Consider the following 19,690-nt stretch of genomic DNA (forward strand, 5'->3'; position numbering starts at 1 on the left):
TGTCATGGCCTTGCTCACACCCCCGGCCCTCCCTGGGCAGGAGCTGGCTCTGCTCCTGTCTGTGCTTCCAGCGTGGCTGGGGAGTGAGCAGGGAGATGGGCACAGCAGCTGGGGGGACTGTGAGCAAGGGCTGCTTCTGCTGTAGCCTGACAGGGAGTGAGGCAGCCCTGGGAACGCTGTCCCACAGCAGGCACTGGCTCAGGGCTGCTGGTGGTAAGCAGGGGCCCTGCCTGGCCCAGGAGAGCTCTTGGCTTTCCTGTTGTGTTGTGGCAGGTGGCTGCATGGAGTGTCCCACTCAGGGCACAGTCCCTGTGCATTTCCAAGGGCTGAGATGACACCGTGTAGCTCCTTGCTCGGCTGAGGCAGGGGGTGACAGCAGAGCTGCTCTGGCAGGTGATTGATCCTTACACCCAGCACCAGGTGGACTTTGGCAGGCAAACCCTCCCCAGGCTGTGAGGGGTGTGTGTCAGGCAGGAGATGTCTGAGATGTCCAGTGCTGCCTCTGGAGATGCTCCAGAGGCAGCACTGGGAAGTTGTGTTCCTTTCCAGCCAGACCCACTTGCCTTGCTGCCACTGTGCTCCTTCTGCTGGGTCCCTGGGATCCCAGGCTTGGCTGTGGCTCTGGGGCTCCATCCCTGTGAGCTCCAGAGCTCCTGTGTGCAGTGTGGAGTGGGCACATGATGCATCACTCCAAAGGTACAGCTCCTTCTGTTGCCCTCTCTGCAAAGTCACCAGCTGGTACTGAACGATGTTTTCCCAAGGGATCCAGTTGAGCCTGAGCTGTATTTCACAGCTGGAAGGAGTCATCATCTCTCCAGGGCCGTCCTTGTGTGGCTGCAGGGTGGGTGCAGGGTGGGTGAGAGCAGCCAGGAACTGAGAGCAGGAGCAAGAGGGGAAGCACGGCCAAGCTGTCCATCAGCAAGGGGCTGTGGGTGCATGTGGGGCCCTGGCTGAGGCCATCACTTCCCAAACTGACACTGCCTCCAGAACGCTGCTGTGATGGGGGCAGGTGGGCTGGTCTGGGTGGGGTGGCTTTGTGAACTGCTGCTAGAATCAAAAGCACAGCTGGGTTTGAGAGGCTGGGGAGCTGCTGCTTGGCTGTTTGCTGGTGATCCTGCCCTGGGTGGTGCACCCCTGCCATGTCACCCTGCAGCTGGTACCGCTCACACCTGATCACAGCCCACCCGAGGCTGTGGAGCTCCGTTATGGCAGCAGTGCTCTGGGGTTGTGGGGTGGGAACTGGGCAAGATGGGCAAAAGTAACACTTGTACAGTGCTGTGGCCGTGACTGTTATCTCTGGATTTCCCCTCTTGTGAGCTGGAGTCAGATCTCTAAGGTTACCTATATAGGAGGGTTTGTCCCTGATTTGGGAAGGAGGAGGCTGGAGAGTCGATCAAGGGCATTGTAGATGTGTTGCTGGTTGATTGCAAGTGGAGGCAGGTCTGGATGTGCCACAGGTGCTCCTTGCTGCTGTGTCTGTGCTCCTTTCATTGGCATGTTCTCTCTTGAAGTCAATTGTCTGCATTTTAGCAACAAATTCATAGGAAATGGGGAGGGATAAGCTGCTGCTATGGAGTTGTTGCTTGTAGAGCAGACTATGGAATTGCTTGGGTTGTAGAAGAGGTAGGACATTTTCCAGAGAATTTCCCAAAATATTGATTTTTGAATAATTTTTAATTTTGATCCTGAGGTTCTAGCCTTGGCATGGAAGTGTTTTCCCTCCCCCCTCTGCCAAGTCAGTGGTTTGTCACATCAGTGTGTGCACCCAGGGGAAGGTGGGTCAGAAGAGCAACCCCAGTGGTCCCAGTGCCCTCAGCTCTGTGGACCGTGTGCCTTGTTTTGCTGTCTGTGGGACAGCAGTGGGCAGGACAGAGCAAAGATGGATGGGACAGCCTGAGGCAGCTGCTGCTCGCTCTCACCTGCCTTCCTGCAGGGAAGGGAACACAGAACCATTCCCTCCTGCTCCGTGCTGGGGCAGTGCTGGCAGAGGGCAGGAGCTCCCTGGTACATGGTCCATGCCCGGCTGGGTCAGCAGCGAGGTTCTTGTCCCCACTGAGTGAAGGGACAGCTGTCCAGGGGAGGTCTGCATTTGAGGAAGCTCTGCAGAGGAGGGAGTTAGGCCTTGCTTGTAGTTTGGATGCTTCACCTCCACCAAGTGTTGTGCATTTTGGAATTTCAGAGGGTTGAGTGGTTGCAGCCTTGCTCCGGTGAGCGCTGATTGTCCCGCAGCCCGCGAGGGCTGCATGGTGCTGGTGTCCAGCCACTGGCAGAGCCTGGGGGGAGCCCCAGCTGCTTCTGGAAAGGCTGAGGGAGGCTGAGTCAGGGGAGCATTCCTCATCCTGCCCCTCCTCTCAGGAGGTCCTCCAGGCTGCTGGAGCTTAGGGCTCCTTGCCAAGGTGAACTTGCCTTTTAGAATGCAGGTGGCTGCAACAGGTACAGAGCTGTGGTGTGGGGTCAGAGGGGAGGTGGAAGGTGTATTTTTGAGGAGGCTTTGTTGCTTTGCCATGCTCATTTGGGAAAAAAAAAAGATTTAAAAAGTAATGATGCTGCTGCTGTTTTTGCCTGTCCATCTCTTCTGCTGCCCCCTGGCACCCCTGATGGCGCCTTCTCACTGTAGCCCTTGGGGTCCCTTGAGTTTCGGCACCTGCTCGGGACTGGTCGTTGTACTGTAACAAACTGATGTGTTTAACCTCAGTGTCCTGCCACGCTCCACATGGCAGTGCAGAGGGGGCCTTCTAGCTGTTAATGCCTTTCCAGTTACTTTATCAAAAGGAAAAAAAAAAAAAAAAAAGGAAAACTGTAAATGTAGCAAGCTGTGTTTGCAATGCTTATTGTCTCCTGTCTCCTCTGAGACTGGTTCTGTCACTTGTCACTGTTTGAAATGGATGCTGGGCTCTTCTCGAGAGGGTTGCTACACTCAATGTTAAATGGCTCACTGACTTTTTGAAAGTTTCCAATACAGGTAACAGATAAATGAATTTCTTTCAGTTTTTTTTCTAAGCAAATGTTCATCTCGGTGGCGTGGAGCGGGTGGCTGGAGGGCAGCATTTCCAGGAGTAGTTTACAGTTTCACTTTCTGCAGACACTTGAACATAGGACCGATGTATCTGTGACGAGCACATCCCCTTGGTGGGAAGCTCCAGAGGAGCAGGGAGTGCCCTGGGTGCCAGCTGGCCCCTGTGGAGCGTGCTGGGGTCCCTCCCCACACTGTCCTCCTGCTCTCTCCCCAGGTGTCAGCCCTGCACTGGGGTGGCTTGTGCCAGTGGTGCCCCTCATGGGAGGGGGTGCTTGGCACCACTTGGTCCCTCAAGCCTCCCTGGTGCAGCCCTGCTCCCCGTCTTCACCCCCCCCCAGCCTGTCCTGGTCCCACTGGGGTTGGAAACCTTTGGATGTGTGGCTCAGAGACACCCACTGAGCTGCACCCCAGCGAGTGCAGCCTTCTGCTGCTCGTCTGGAGCTAAAGGGGTCATGGTTCCATGTGCTGGCCCTTCTCAAACCCTGTGTGTCCAACCTCAGCCTTCTATTTCCCAAAACTAGAGAGTGTGTGCAACCTTCTTCAGCTGCATTTATAATAGAGACAAACTTAAAACGACTCATCACAGACCATGTATCACTTGGGAGGAAAATCCTGTTAATACGGCCCGCTGTACATGATCCATCTCTGTTGATAGTACATAATCTTTGACCCATGTGCTAGGATCATCACATATAAAAGGAAAAGAGAAAAATGTAAAATACTTGAATGAGAGCTTGTATTATAACATTAATATTATTCAGAGTATCTGCTTTCTAGGCTGATGTGATTCATTATTCTAGTAATGCTTTAGTCCTTTGTAATTTGTGGTAATTATGCTTTTTCCTTTTTAATACAAAAAAAATGTATAAAAATAAAAAGTTCAAAAGACAGTGGTGCCTGGGTTTTCTGTTCTGCTGACTTGCCCTCTGCAGGGAACTGCAGATGGGTGACTGGGCTGGATTCATCCTGGTGCAGTTCTGGGGACTTGAGATTAGCAGGGGCAGTGACTTTGGTTCCACAGGTAGAGCTGGGGTGACCAATGGTCAGTGCAGCACAGGCCAGCCCTGTTCCTCGAGGGGCTGCTCTAGTATTGGGGAGAAATGGGGTGGTTTTTTTTCCAGCCCCCAGGCAGGACTGAGACTTAGGAAGATCCCTGAGAGAATTCAGTGTGTCTTGAATGGTCTATGGGTGCTAAGGAGTGTGCACATTGTTCTGGGGGCCGCTTTCTTGGGTCTTTTCTTGGAGGGGTTCCTTAATCTCCACACAGCTCAGGGCAGCAGGGACTCTGCTTTCCTTGGAAAATCTCTGTAATTGATCAGAATTTTGGCTGTGTCTCAGAGGGGAGGCTCTGCAGGATCAGCTCCCAGCTCTGCTTCCCTGTCCCATGAGGGGAAACTCCCTTGGTGTGCAGCTGTTTGTGGAGCAGTGATGAGGCTGTGGCAGCCCCAGGTTCAGCCCTGTACTCACCTCCTGTGTATCAAAACTGCTCACAGCAAGTCAGGCCCTTGTTGCCTGTGTGGGGGAGTCTTTCTAAGCTGTGCCCCAGAGATTTTCCACGGAGTTGCAATCCTGTGTCCCAGGTGCTCTGAGTCACAAAAACTGATTTTAATTGTATCACATATAGATGGAATGACTTTGATGTTTCTATAGAGTGAGTGCCAACAAGAGAGGCCAAATCCTCACCTCTGATGCTAACACCTTAATAATGGTAACACTGAGCCATGTGGCCCAGAACACACCTGGCTCATACACAGGCAGCTGGTACCAAGGGACAGTGCAAGTAACAGAGAAACAAACCATTAGATTTTAAAAATAGATTTCTAGAGCAGGTTTTTTTTTTGGTGTCTCAGATAGAAAACAATGGCAGCAAAAGTGCAGTCGTTTCAAGCAGCATATTTAACTTCAGTTTCATGTTTTGTTAGGTGTGGACAAGAACTTCTTTCCTGATTAAAATACTATTTGGCATAAATCATTGTCTCTCATTCTGCAGGGCAAGAGCTGCTGGGCTGGTTCACTCATCTTTCTTGGGTGGATCAGGGATGCTTTCAGAGAGCGGCGTGAGGCTGAGCAGGACCTTGTGTCTCTCGAAGGCTTTGGACTGTCTGAACATTTTGTCTGTGCCATGCAGAAAATCCAGCACTCCCAGCACTCCATAGCACTGGTTGAACCTGAGAACCAGAGATAAACATCACTGGAAATTACTGAGGTTACCTTGCCCTTCTCTCTCCATTCCTTTCTGAGCTCTGCTAATCTGTCCATGGGCTTTCTGCTGCACCAGTCTCCCTGGCAGCTCTGTCCAACCTCAAACTCTGAGTGAACCTTGTGCAGCTTCTCTCTGGTGCCATCACTGCCCATAAACGGTGGCACTGAGCAGCAGCTGTTTCTCCTGGGCAGCTCAGAGCTGTGGGAGCATTGGACACCCACGCTGCCATGCCCCATGTGCTCTCAAGACCTGGCTGTCCTGGGCTGTGGAGCAGGTGTGCTTCCAGATGGCACAGCTCTGCAGTGATCCCTGTCCTGGCATGTGGTGACTGAACTGTCCTCTGGGCTGGTTCTGCAGCAGGGGCAGACGTTTCTGGGGAGTATGTCTGAATGCAATGCCCACTGGGAGATGGGAATGTTTCTCCACTGCTGGGGTACGTATCCTTGAACAGTCTGCTGCAGCTGCTCCCTCTGCAGCACAGCAGGCTGAGAATGTCTGTCAGGAAGGGTTAATGGTGATTGCCTGGGCACAGTGTAATCTGATCAATGTTACTAATCCCAGTGTATGGGAGAGGGACAGACAGGCAGGCTCACTAATTTCACCTGTGTGACTTGCCCTTGCTCTGTCTTTAGATCACATGAAGTGTATTCTGAACTTCTAGGAAGAACCTTGCAGAGAACTGGAATCCCTTGAAATCCCTCTTTAACTGCTCTCAGGTGAACTGGAGAGCTGCTCTGCTGGTGTGTGTTAGGCAAACCCACTTTACCCTCAGAAAGGAGCTTTCCCTGTCAGTGGTGCCAGGGCACAGGCAGGAGGGACAGGAGAATGGAAGCTGAGCAGTGCCCAGACATACTTGAGGTGGTGGAAGTCGTGGAACTCTGGAGATGGCAGGAGGGGCAGGTGGTAACCACAGTGAGAAATGCTTGTTGTTACCAGAGCAATGGAGAACCATGCTGAGATTGAAACAATATGAGATCCCATGATCATCGGGCCAGTCATCACAGGCAGAGTGTTGGAGACCTGGAAATGAGAAGAAGCTACTTCATTAATGGGCCCACAACAAGCAGACTCTTCTCTAGGACCTGAATGATCACCTGGTGATCCATGTTTGTTTTGTGCAAACAAACAAAAGAAAAGGGAAGATCCCTCTGCAAACACCTTACTAAAGTTATATAATCATCCAAAAAGTAATAACAGAGATAAGAGAGTTCTACTACTGCAAAGTGTGCAGAAGTCAGGCATGACATCAAACTGTGGGTGAGGACAGCATGATTCCAGTAAATCACCCTGGAGTCTGAGGTGTGAATTTCAGCTTCACCTTGGAATAATCCTGAAGCTGCTCTTGGGAAACCTCACTGTGAAAGGACATGGCCTGCAGACACACAGAGCAATGTGACAAACCCTGCTGTGTCATTTCACTGTGTCCTGCCTGTGGCTGCCCAGACCCAGCTGTGTGCCCCAGCAGAGCTCAGCTGGGCTCCTCATTGTGCTGTCCAGTGTCTGCTGGGGAGACTCAGAGCTGATGCTGCAGCCCATGACTACTGCTAACAGGAGATAGAATTTTTAAGTGGAATCTTTTGAAGGTGGGATGTGTTTTACTGAGAAATCTCAGCTGGAGGATTGTTGAGATACATTCCTTGCAAACGCTGATTCCAGCACAAAAATCCTGACAGATTCCAAGTCCACACAATCACTCAGGCTGTGTGTCATATCTCTTGCTGAAAGCACTGCCTGTGCTCCCAGTCCTCCTGGGGCTCATGGGAAGCCCTGTCCAGTCATGGAGGCCCTTGCATCTGTGCTCTGAAAGCTACTGAGTCCAATATAAACAATTACTGCAACCCTCCTAGAGCTGAGCTTCTTGGCAATGCAGCTCAGTGTCCTCTTCCTAAGGAAAAAGCCTCTAAGAGCATATTTACTTCTCTTCCCATTTCACCTCATCCAATTGAAATCCCACTGCACACAGCAACTGGAGGATGACCATGGCAGAATCCACTTACTATGTGTTCTATTGGGTGAGCATAAATGGAGACCACACCGATGGGGGCTGTCCACTCGTGGTGCTTCTTGTGAATGTGCTTATACAGCACTGGGTGGTGAACAAGCCTAGGAAGAGTAAACAGAGAAAGGCAGGTTTTGAGCTCTGCAAAAAAGGAGTCACAGAACACAATTTCTGCAGGGGACTTAGCATAAAGATTTCAGAGCAGCTGGCAATAAGAGTGTAGGACTCCTTGATTCCTTTGCTCTCTTTGTACTGAGCCTTTATTCCATTAATATGTCTGCTGACTGATGTTAAACTCAGTCCAGATAAATCCCATAAATCACAGTCCCTGGATTACTTATTTATTCAAATCTGGGAATACTATTTAGGGGAAGACTCACTGTTCTGACTTTTTCTACTGGCAACTGTCAAAGAATCAGAATTTTCAGTTTCATGGATCCTTTGTAAAAAACGGCATTTACATTTTTTGGGTGCATTTGTCCTAAAGGGAAACCTACAGATTTCTGAGTACTGTACTTGCTTCACTTCTTTTGTCTTGCTTGCTTTAGTTCTGTCTCTAATATTGGTGTCAGTGTTTGGAAATCCTGCAGTGCTGGGAGTCAGGCCCTGATTTATAGGTGCTGTACAAGGGAACAGAGATCAGTCACTGACCTTTGAGATTTTTGTGTTTCAGGACAGTCTTGTTCTTTTCAAAGAATGCTGGGTTACAGATTCTGTGTAAAACTGTCTATTTGGTTTCTTACTTAGTTTTTAAGCTGTTCTACCTTTAAAATTCTACCCATTTTTATTTACTACAGTTACTGGCAGCACCAAGGCCTCATGTTGTGAGAGTGGATTTTACAGGACCTGTAAAATTTCCCATATAAATACCAAATTGCTGGAACAGAGGGATGAGGATTTTTGCTCTTGTAGGGTATAAGCTTAAAGGCAAGGAGGAAAATCAAAAGTCCTGTTCCTGTGTTCAGCTCACCTGTGTGAATAATAGAAGAGAATTTCCTCTACTACAGTAAAAATGCTTAGCTCCACAAGAAACCACTGGAAGGTTGGCAATTCCTTGCTGAAGGCGGTGTCCCACCATTTCATGATGTAGAACATGGGCACAAGCATGGGAAAGGAGATAAAGAACTGATTAGCCAGCGCTGTGTAGATGGCTTTCCACAGTTTCTTTGTGTCCACCTGCAAAAGAGAAGTCAGGACTTGAGGCTAAGAAAGAAGCAATGCAGTTCTAGTTGGAAGGATGAAAAGCTTTAAGATTTTTAGGCAGTTAGTTTTGGGATCAGCTCTTTAACAATCAGTCAGTGCAGATCTACTCAGTAGCCTCATAACAGGATCTGCCTTCCTCCCTGCAGTGGGTGTACAAGACTTGGCTTGATCCTCCTGGAATCCTATCTGGTTGCAAGAGAAAAGCATAACAGGTTCTTCTCCCCATTCCTGGCCTAAGAGATTGCAGGAGGTGTTTAGTCAGCAGAAAAGGCAGAGTAAGAAGTACTTACAGGATCATTCTTGCCCAGCTGAATGCGATAGCGAGTTATGAAAGTTGGCTTTCCTGTTATATCAGCCACCAGAAGGATTCCATTGAAGCCCCAGAAAGCAAGTGCAGGCACCAATGCAGCCCCTGTGGCATGAGGAAAGGGCAGACATGTTTGAATGAATTGGGAACAATGGCTAAATCAGAAACAAAATACACTGGCATAGTACCCAGAGGACCTTGCTGGGGCCCAGATGTGCCAAGTGTGTGTCCCCTGCCCCAAAATGTTTTAAAATGGAAGAGAGGTAAGTTCTGACATCCAGGTAAGATTAAAGAATGGGAAGGAGGTTAGAGCAGACAAATGTCTCAGAGGTTGAAACTTGACCTAACTGAAGCTAAGAAAAGACTTCTATGTGGCTAGGAGGTCTCTGTTGCTTTTAAATGCAAGCAGGGTAAGTTTGAGTTGGTCTCTAGGACCTTGCAAGGTCCCTACCAGTTCTGTTCACCAGCTGCTAATCACAAAAAAGAGTTTTGTAAGTACTACAGCAAGAGTAGAATTCACTACATTTACTTATGTTTTTAGTAATTAGTTCTACTGAGTAATTCAGTTCTCACAGGAGCAAAAGTGTCTTCACAGGGAAGCCACTTAGCAGCAGCAAAAAGATCAGATTTTTAATGTGAACAGGGTTCTGATGGTGACCCCATCCAAAAGCAGAACATGAGCTGTGGGTACCTTCCAAGCCAGTGCTTGTCAGTGGGAGGACTAGTGAGTTTTGGCCATGTCTCCCTTTTATATGTAATACATGGATGATTTCTCCTGAGAAGCATTGTTAAAACTCACCAATGAGGAAGATTGTCCACTCATCTCCCTCCATATAATCGTAGAACTCCAACCATGCTGTTTGCCAGAAATTGCCTAAAGTTACATTCTGCATAAACCTGTGGGAATAACAGTGCTTGGTTGCTCATCTATTCATCCACTTTTCCCCTTTCCATAGAAAAGCTTCTCCTCAAGCTGCTTTGTTTGAACATTCTTACCAAGAAGCAGAGTTCACTAAGGCAGTGAACAGGAGCAGGCCTGTACTGAAGACGTAGGCACTGATCCTCAAGGCATGTGAGAGCTTCTTTCCCTGTGAGAAGCAACAAGAGTAAGCACATGCTGCTGTGTCCTGCCCTGGCATTTTTGGTATTTGAAATGATGAAGGCAGTCCTGTGATGGCCTGTTTGCTTCACACACACTCTGAAGAACACAATAACAAAGCTGTTGTGGGATATTATCCATCTGTCATGCTTACAAGACCTGCATGACTGATGTGGAATTTCTCTGGAATAACCAAAGGGAGAAGAAAGGACCACTGATGTTTTCCCTCTGTTTTTATTTGGCATGCTGCCAAATGTTGTACCTGGAGGGCTGTAACTCCAGGGGTTTCTGGATAACTCAGAGCAGTAGGAAAGGAACACTGGGCAAGAAGGAATAGTACTCCATCTCAGCACCTCCCTCCCTCAGTGTTTTCTCCCCACAGCAGTCAAGAACTGCTGTGCTCAGATGACCTGATTAACAGGAATAAGCATATTAAAAAAGCAGTATTCAATATATTTGAATATTTAAATATGCAAAACAAAGTTGTTTAGCAAATATACAACAAATTTATATTTAACGATCTGTCTTTTACAGTAGTCCAAGTTGGAATTGATTCTGGAGTGCAATTAATTTGGGTTTTGTGAGTGAATATGAATTATATCTATTTGCAGTGTAAATGTTTTTAAAAAATCAGTGCAATAGTATAATAACCAGCTACTGTCTTCTTCATTCCCCTGTCCTTCCTGTTTTTTTAACTGTTGTGTTGTCCTGCACAAACAAACAGTGAACACAGTGTGACTCATAGCTGCTGTCCTGCTCACCTCCTGTCAGAGAGGACAAACAAGAGAGGCAGCTCTGAGAAATGCCAAATGCAGGTGCTTTAGGATAATGCAATATAAAGGAATCCTCTTTACATGGCTTTTACATTCTGTAACAGCTACAGATCATGAAATGTGGCCCAGGACTTATAAGCAATATTTATTTGTCCCAGGACAGAACCTTGCTCATTAGCACTAAAACATTCACTGTTAAAACAACCAACCAACCATTTCTCCCTATCACCTCTTTTTTTTTTTAATTGAAAAATCAGATAGGGAGGAAGAAACTGGCAGGACTCTTGCCCTATAGTTGGGTATTTGTGAACCCTAAGATTTATATGAGAGCAGTGCAATCAACTGCCACTGTTATCACTGGGGGTACTGAAGTGCAAATGCCAGGCTGGCAAAAGCCTCTCCTCCAGCAACAGATAGTGCCTGCTGGATCCTGGACCAGGGATTTGCTCCCTTAGCAGTTTCATACTTCCAGCTGCAGCCATGTTATGCCCCATGTATGCTGATGTAAGATTTTCTCAGTCTTTACCATCACTTACATATTCTTCAGAAAAAAAAGGTTACAGAAGCTATAGAAAGCTTTGAGCTTTTTAACAGACTCATATCCTATAAATCATTTTTCTCCTGGGATGAAGAGCATACCAAACAAAAATTTTCTCTTGCAAGTGTCAGAATTTCCAGTTAGCCCAAATAAGGTTTCAGTTGCTTAAACATTCTCCAGGTCAAGAGTTTCAAACCTCAGTTTAAACTCCTAATACTCACAAACACTGTGCATGTCCTGCTTTGAGACAGGACAAAGAGGAACTAAAGTTCAGCACTTCAGCTATTTTAACAGCCCTTTGGCTAGAAACTGTCCTGTTTTGAGGCTGTGTTTTTATTGCATGTGATGAAGTGATTACATTAATCCCACACAATATAATTACATGAGATGCAGAAGTAGAGAAGTTTACATAGGAAAAAATCTTGTTCATCAAGTCCAAGTGCTTAATACCCTGTTTGTCCTCATGCCAACAGCTACAGCACAGTAGTTTCCAAACCAATTCACAAATTGCTTGAGTTCTTGCTCTTAAAGTGCTTGTAGAAGGTGGCAGACTCCCTAAGTGCAGAACAGGGTAAGTGCTGGCAAGGTAAAGAGAGTGGGGCACACCAGGTGGCAATAAGAGTTTAGCAGGACCACTCTGATGAGGTGGCACAGCTTCTGGTTATGGGGGACTGTGGTTCTTGCCAAGCCAGAAAAGATAACAGGTCCTTCCCCACTTGCTGCTGTAGCTGCAGTCCACTGAAAGGGAAAAATGCTGGGGAACTGTTGCTTTAGTGGTAAGAGGTGAGCTCCTAAGCATGCTAAAATGTTCAGAATGAGGATGTGTCTGTCACTTCTCTTAGAAGGTGATTACACAATTCAGCCTTCCAAAGCGCCTGCATGATGATGAGCTTGAGCCTTTACCTGCTTCTGCAGCTCAGCAGAGGAGGAATATCCAGAGTCTGCTTCCATCTGAAATAAAAGGTGATTTCAGTAAGTGAACCTTGTCCAGCTGGAGAGTGGCAGAATATGATGCTGACAACAGCAAATCCCCTCCACCTGCAGTTCAGAGGTAAAAGTGTAAAATATTTACTCTGTGCCATGTCCTGTCGTGCTCCATCCTTTGTGTGATGGCCATGGAGCAAAGCTGAGCTTTTCAGAAGAAAATTGCCTTTATTTCCTGAGGAGTTAGTAGTGTCCCAGAAGATTAACAGGGATGCAAGGATAACAAAGAAAAATGGGAGAACAGCCAAAACCAAAGCTTTTGATTGTGTCACTGGTGTGTTGTGGCAATACTTCCTCCCTTGATCTGGCCCAGGAACACACTGCAGCACCCAGCAGCTACTCCAGCCCTTCCCAGGCTGTAAGGAAACAATAATCTGGGACATATGTTCTTCCATAATGACAACATGCAATTAAACAAACAGGGATGAAAACAAAGTGAGTTTGTGCCACAGAGAATAGAGCCCTACAGGCTTCACTCAAACTCTGAGTGACAGTTTAAGAGCACGGTAAGAAAATCATCTTTGCTTCAAGTCCTGCTACAGACACTTAGAGGATTAAAGTCCTAAATGGGCATGTGGCCATCTCATAATGAATCTCTCACCATTTAGCTCTGCTTGAACATTTGTTGATTGTTTCTTTAAAAGAAATTTTAAAAATAAATCAAACCCAAGGTTTGAGTAGCTGCTGGGGCTTCACTGCCTGCATTTCAGGCCATGTTCAGGCTGTCCTAGGGATTACTGCATAGCTGTTTTTATATTTCTGCAGTCTTATCATCAAATATAATTAGCAAAAGTTAACAAAACATTTCTTAATGTTTTCTTGGTTTCACATGGTCTTTAAGAATAAACACACAACTTCTAATAATAGGACAGCCAGATTACTGAGGATTGCAGAACTTAATCCATTTTGTTTTTCCTACTCAGCAGAATATTCAAGCACAGGCAAACTGCTACCTAAAGTACAAAGGCAAGCACAGAGAAGGTTCAAAGGTCCCTGTCTAGGGTACAAACAGTTGGAAATTTCCTCATTAGGAAGATGATATTCTATTACCTTGATGATGGAGGGAAGCCTCTTGGGAGTACTCTTCTTGCAGTGTTTCAGAAAGGAGGAATAAACTGTCAGAAAGAAATCCTGTGTTAGTCAGGAGGTTTAGATTTGAAATTACAGCCTTCTGGGTATGTTCTTACAAATACAACTCTGTTTAGTTACAGGTGTTCCCAGCTCTGTTACATTACATATTAGTATGCAGGTAAAAGGGCATGAGACAGAAAAATTAGACATCATCTTCCTGCTTACTCACAGACACAAAAGAGCAAGGCCAACCCACCACAACACACCACCCACTTTAGTGGAAGAAACTGATGTTAGAAAGTTCTGAGAAGGAAAAAAAAAAAAGTAAGGCAAAAAGGGATTTGAAACTTGAAACCCTGAGGCCAACTCCCAACCCTGTATTTTAACACTAGGGTTGGATGTACTCCTATGGGAAATGCTAAGTTTTGGTAGTAGTCTTGAAAAGTAAACCAAATCCAAGTTCTCTTTGTCTCCCTCAGCTAAAAAAGGTGGTGTGAGAGGTGCCTAAGGTTCTATTGCTTAAAGTGAGAATGTGATGGGGAACCTGCAGTGTCCCAGGGCTTCTGGTCCTTCCCCAGACACAGAACTCCTCACCACTGCAATTTGTGAGCTACCACAGCCAGTCTGTGGGATTTTCTTTTCCTCTCATATATTGTTTGCCAACCACATCTTTATTGATAAAATACAGTTGAACTCTTAATATATCTGATGAGGAACACCCGTAAGAAACAACCAAAAATAACCTGCTAGCCTGAAGAGAACAGCAGAAATAGCATGCCACAGGACAAATTTAAATGGATCTTAATTTTTAAAAGATCTTCTAATCATGGCCATTATGTAACATCCACTAAGTGCCCATCTTGTCACACAGGTCCTTTCAGGCCAGGTGTGGCCACTGCCTCCAGGAAAACATTACTAAAACCTGAAATAAGTCAGGCTTGAATAATCCATTCCTTTGAGGCTTTGCTCCATTCCAGCTTTCTTAACAGGTTGTTCAAAGCCTTGAACAGTTGAGTGTCTGCACAGAGGGAGATTTCACAGCTTCTCTAGGAAATCAGTTCCAGTATTTGACAACCTTCACTGTAATTTTTTCCCACTTGGAATTTTTTTTTTTTTGTTATAATAAGAGTTAGAACCAAAAAAATTAGGCTGTGCACATCCTATCTTTTACAGCCACCCAGTAAGGAGCTGAAAAGAGCAATATCCAATTATTCTGCTGGGACAGTAAACAGTGCTGGCCATAGTTTTCTGTGGTTAAAGAGATTATTCTGCTCTGATGACTTGGTAGCAGACATTAGATTAGGAGAGGAAGACTGGAAAGAGGAGCCTCACTGAGCTGGAAGGCTGATGCTCCAGAGGTTCCTCCATCCAGCACTGCTGACTCAAACCTGCTGAAGCTTTGCATGCAAAGAGCTCCAGAGCACAGCACTGTAGGAAATGTGACTCTGCTTTGAGTTTTTAGAAGGAGCTATTACTTGACTGAGCCACATATTCTGTCCATTTAGGAAAGAGTTAAAATTGCAATTACATTTCTAGTATTTATGACAGAAGGCTGGCTTGGGCAAAGATTTCCAGTTCAAAGCAGAGCTGCCATATCTGCTTACCCTCTGTTTCAGAACACTGCCTTTATTAAGCCACTTTTCAGGATAAAATTTTACATTATTTACATTAAACCCAGAAAAATTTGGATATAGTAGGTTTTCCCCAACATCTCATTACCTACTCTCTTTTTATTGTGTCTCTCCTGATTCAGAATACAACCCAATACATTAAAAAACCATTCATGTAACCATGGCTGTTTCAGCAAACAAAAAAGCCATTCAGCTGCTTGGCACTGCTCTCATGCTGGCATATTTTACAGCCCCAAATCAACCCCTGAAGCTCTCAGCTGCCTGCAGCTATTTCCAAACATCAGTTAGAACTAGGACTGCTTTAAAAAAAAAGTTCCTTTCCAGTTATTTCGAATTAGTTAACACAAAATTTGATCCAAAGCAAATTCTCAATCCTAGAGTAAAGTAATTGCTTTTCCAATCAGTCTCTTGACATTAAAGGGGAAACATACACTAGTCAAACAAGAATTCTAATACATTTTTTATATTATTATTTCCATGTATAACTTAATTTGCCCAACAACTGTTCATTAAGTTACAGATCTTGTTTTCACTGAATTTTCCTAACGTGAATTTTTCCTCTATAAGTAGTTTTAAAATGCTCAACACAATCTGAGTATAATCTGAAAAAAACCCCAAAACTGCTGTATTTTTCACATTTAACATGTTTAAAACTATTATTTATGCCCCATGCCTGCTGTTCTCTTTTATTTTATTTTGCCTCAAGCTGAGGCAGCACAGGCGCCCTTTCCCTGTACTGCATCCTTCTGCCACCAGCCACTGCATGGCAGGTGCAGCTCAGAACAGCTCCATGTGCTGTGATGGACTGGCTGCCTGTCCCAATTCCTCGTGCCTTCCAGTGGAGTTCTTCACTGAAATCAACCTTTATACGGCACACAGTGGAAAACCACTCCTGGGAGAAGAAGGGCTGTGACAGTACAGAACATACAGAACAAAAGACACAGGAGCACTTACCTGGTCACCTGAACAGTTGCATATCAGCCACTCTGTGTGGGCAGACCCAGGAGCAGACGTGCTGTTTGATGTCCTACCAAGCACTGCACGCTTTTAGGGGGAGCCTTCGTTCCTAGAAAAGCTGACAATGGACTTCACACAGACACGTTACCTTTTAAGGACTTCCTCAAAGTCTCCACCGTATCTTTTCAAGCTACTACACCCTTGAACTCTGGCTGCCTGTTCTTTGCTCACCTCCTGCTGATGGTAGCCTAGGAGAGGTCCTTTGTGTCTATTCAGAGCCCAGAGTTCAACTCCTCACTTTCCACTACTGCTGTCGAAACTGTATGAGGGTTTATGCAAGGGCAACAGGGGTGTTTCCAAGCAGGAGCTGCCTGTCCCCTCCCAGACAAGTCATGTGAAGCCAGTGCCATGTCACTGTTAGAGCTGGCAGTGTTCCTCGTGTGTATGTGCACACTGTTACTCACTTAAGCACGAGGAATACATCTCTGCAGGCAAGTTTTTCATCACTGTGCCTGAGAATAAAAAAGCCACCGACATCCTAAAGATAAGTAGTTTTTATAATTCACTAAGTCATGGCTGCAACACAAAATAGCTACTGCCCATGCAACTGAATGGGCCAAAGGTTTATTTGTTAAAAGCAGTAAGGGTTACTGTGGAATATGGCAAAAAAACAGCAGTCTAGTTTTCATGCTGTTGTACTAAGTCTAAAAATTGCTCCAACTCTGTTGCTACACAGTGCCCTCGACCAGTCACAGGCCTTGCTTGCATGGGTGAGGTGAAGATACACGTAGGTTAGTATGTGCTTGGGTTCAGTTGTCTTTAAACATGATGTTTACAGACCATAAAGTGTGTAATTATGGTATTGCAGAGAGCAAGATGTAATTTACAGCAGCATCGATCTTTCTTATGCAAATGTGGCCCCAATCTGTTACTTAGCCCATAAACAGTGACCTATTGCAAACTAAGCTCTGAGAACTGAGGGTGTTGCTATCATAACTTTCCAGATCTATTTTTCCACAGGAGGAAAAACAGAATATCATCTCTGCCTCACAGTTAGCTTTGTTTGCCCTTCACAGGTGAAGCAACACACACTCTTTCTCAGTAACACCTCAAACTACAGAGAGCTCTGCAAGACTGAACAGCCTTTGACACTGTAACTGTTCCCATCATCACCTTCTCTTGCCTAATTCCAGCTATTCCCTGGTCCAGACAGAAGTTGTAATTCTTAGCTGTTGCTATTAATTGGTATTTATCAAACAGAGCAGGCTCAACGGAGAGGAATGTGATTCCTTCGAACTATTTACTCACGTGCAGAGGAAGTGGAAATGAGCATCTCAAGAGAGGGGTGCCATAAGGATAATGTCCTCAGCTGATCTTTGGATTTGAGCTTGCAGGGGGAGGGCTGTTCATCCAACAGCCAATAGTAGGTGACAAGAGTGATTTTCAGACCTCAGAGTTCCTTTTGAACCACTATTCAGCTCCAACATGGATGATCTCTGAAATATTCATACCCATAGGGACAGCTCAGCACATTAGTCATAGGGTTGTAAATGCCAGTGATCTTCTGCTGCAATTTTGTGTCTAGCACAGGTTGTCACTAATTCCTGCCTGCTGGCTGCCCTGTGCTGATGTCTCCACCACAGACTCTCCAATGCTGCTGCAATCTTTGCTGAGCCATTCAAGAAGTCTGATTTCTTCACAGTAAAAAAAGCTTTTTGATCAGACACTTCATATACAATTTTGTTCACTCCCCATGTTTTTTTTAATAGTCACTGGTTGTTTCACTGTTTGAGAGGAACATCAGGGAAAATCCAGGAAGTATCTTTCAGGGGACTGAACAAGCCCATACTGATAATTCCTCTAAGGCTGAAGAGGAATCTGAACATGGACACATCACCCACTGCCTAATTACTGAATCATTACTGCCTAATTCCCTGAATTCTGAACCAATTTCTCACCCTCTTCCAGGGCACCACAGTGGTTGCTGTGGGAGCACGTGGAACAACAGAAGGGTGAGGAAAACGCCAATTCACCTTCCAGGATTCCCATAATAAGTTTTCTTGTGGTGCTGTGCCTAAGCTCCAAAAGGCACAACAAGACATGCAGCTCAAGCTGCCCAGTGTGAAAATGTTGAGCTAAAGACTTTTATTTCACCTTATAATGCAGCTCTACATTCATGTGTAGATGTAAGGACTCTTCAAGACCTGCTTTGGAGTGCTGGAGCTGGAGGCAACCTTGGTAACCTCCAAATACAGAAATGATGGGACTTGTTAAAGAGCAGGGTGCTTTTCCCAGCTATTCTGAATCTTTATTAGCCATATCATGTTTGAAAGAAATTCTGATCTCATCAAACAAAACATGAACCCAGGTCTTCCCACAAGGGCTTGCAAACATCCTTGAACAGCTTTTTTTTTAACACACAAATTTTGACACACTACAAATGTAATTTATCACAGGTGATTATTGCCTGCAACACACTTTTATTACAGTACAAGGCACAGATATTTACACTGGCCTGAGGAGATGCATCCTCCCTTTTCCCCTGGACTCAACATCCCTTCAAGCGCTGGGTTTATGAGCAAGAAAAATTACTCTGAACTCTTTTGGGAAATAAAAATTTAACCTTATATTTACAGTGTAATGTAATTCAGCCTGCTGAATTTACCTGCTAAGAACAGTACAGACTCAACTGACCACGGCAAGAAAGGTGATTACTCTGGCAGTGCAGCATATTGCATGTTGCATAAATTATGCAACGCCAGAGACTGCAGAGCTAAGGCAAAAGGGTAACTCTCTATCATCGCTGAAGATAAACTCTGAATCAAAATAATGCTCAATAAAGGGAATGTAATAAGATGCTGACAGCAGCAAGGTCACTTGACAGCAGCAGCACTTGAAAAACTCTCTTCTTTTCTAAAGGTAACTTTTCTGCTGAGGCATAAGCATTAAACCTGAGCTGTTGAACAGTGTCTGACATATGAAAGACACCAATATCTGCTTTTCCAGATATTTTGATCAAAATGCTGGGCATGTAGCCAAGATTTAGGGAAAGACTCCCATACGGTGGGCAGACAATCCAGTACCAGAACATATGTATATATAGAGGCACATACCTATTTTACAACAGATACAACCCTGTCCAGAAGGAAAGCAGTCTAAAAGAAAGGAAATACTATCTAAGCTTAATTAGTAGACAAGTTTCCAAATGAATTGCCTATCTGTCATCAGCATCAGCCAGCAAAGCAAGTGTTGGCTGCCGTGTTACACAAGCAGTAGCTGCTTTACCAGCTACAACCTTCTGTTGCTAACGTAATTTAAATTCCATTCCTGGAACAGGAGAAGCCAGACTAAAAGTCTGCAGGTGTAGTAGGAACTTAAATGACTTCTATGCCCCTGCAGGAAGAAGCAGAACTTGCTCAAGGAGCTTGATATGCACTACACCATAGAAGCAAACAGGACCGCAGTGGTTCGCTCTCTGGGCCTTAAGAAATCCCCCTGTGGAACCAAACCCTCACCGCACTCCCACCCTGCGCGCCCGTGGCCTGGGAGCCCGGGGGGCTCGGGCCTAACCCGGACCCGGGGACCCCCTCACCTCCCTTTGGTGAGGGAGGGGCGGCCGCTGCTTCTTTCGGGGACGCTCTGCCAGGGCTCGGCGCAGCCCGTGTCCCAAGGGATCGGGGTGCTGGGGGCTCCCCATGCTGGGAGCCCACCCCAGCCCCGGTGGGCGTTATGGCGCCTCTTCCTTCAAGGAGCGGAGGCACCCAGCTCCCTCATCGCTCCCCCCCGCTCGCGGAGTTTGGACTCGCCCGCCGTTAGTAGTGCCGGGGGGGCCTGGGCGAGCCCATTAGCTGCACTGTGGGGGGGCAGGAAGAGGAGAAACACGAGCCGGCCAGGGCTGCACGCATGCCC

The 19,690-nt window shown here is 46.1% G+C and overlaps 1 protein-coding gene across 7 annotated transcripts; it reads right to left on the bottom strand.

The window, feature by feature from the left end:
- Window positions 1-1,304: 1,304 nt before the first annotated feature.
- Window positions 1,305-19,573, bottom strand: FAXDC2 (fatty acid hydroxylase domain containing 2). 7 transcript variants are annotated; one of them, XM_033073039.2, is made up of 11 exons: window positions 19,374-19,573; window positions 15,779-15,890; window positions 13,173-13,237; window positions 12,042-12,089; window positions 9,725-9,816; window positions 9,528-9,625; window positions 8,712-8,833; window positions 8,189-8,394; window positions 7,217-7,322; window positions 6,073-6,239; window positions 1,305-5,184 (listed from the first exon to the last, which is right to left on the bottom strand). In XM_033073039.2, exons 4-11 carry the CDS (start codon window positions 12,087-12,089, stop codon window positions 5,028-5,030), a joined length of 996 nt encoding a protein of 331 aa, XP_032928930.1. In that variant the 5' UTR covers window positions 13,173-13,237; window positions 15,779-15,890; window positions 19,374-19,573; the 3' UTR covers window positions 1,305-5,027. The 7 variants fall into 7 exon arrangements, with proteins under 7 accessions (XP_032928930.1, XP_032928928.1, XP_032928932.1 ...); XM_033073037.2 differs by having other exon boundaries at window positions 15,779-15,899; XM_033073041.2 differs by lacking the exon at window positions 19,374-19,573 and adding an exon at window positions 17,090-17,579.
- Window positions 19,574-19,690: the final 117 nt, after the last annotated feature.

This window comes from Catharus ustulatus, chromosome 15, assembly GCF_009819885.2.
Source record: "Catharus ustulatus isolate bCatUst1 chromosome 15, bCatUst1.pri.v2, whole genome shotgun sequence".
Lineage (NCBI taxonomy): Eukaryota > Metazoa > Chordata > Aves > Passeriformes > Turdidae > Catharus > Catharus ustulatus.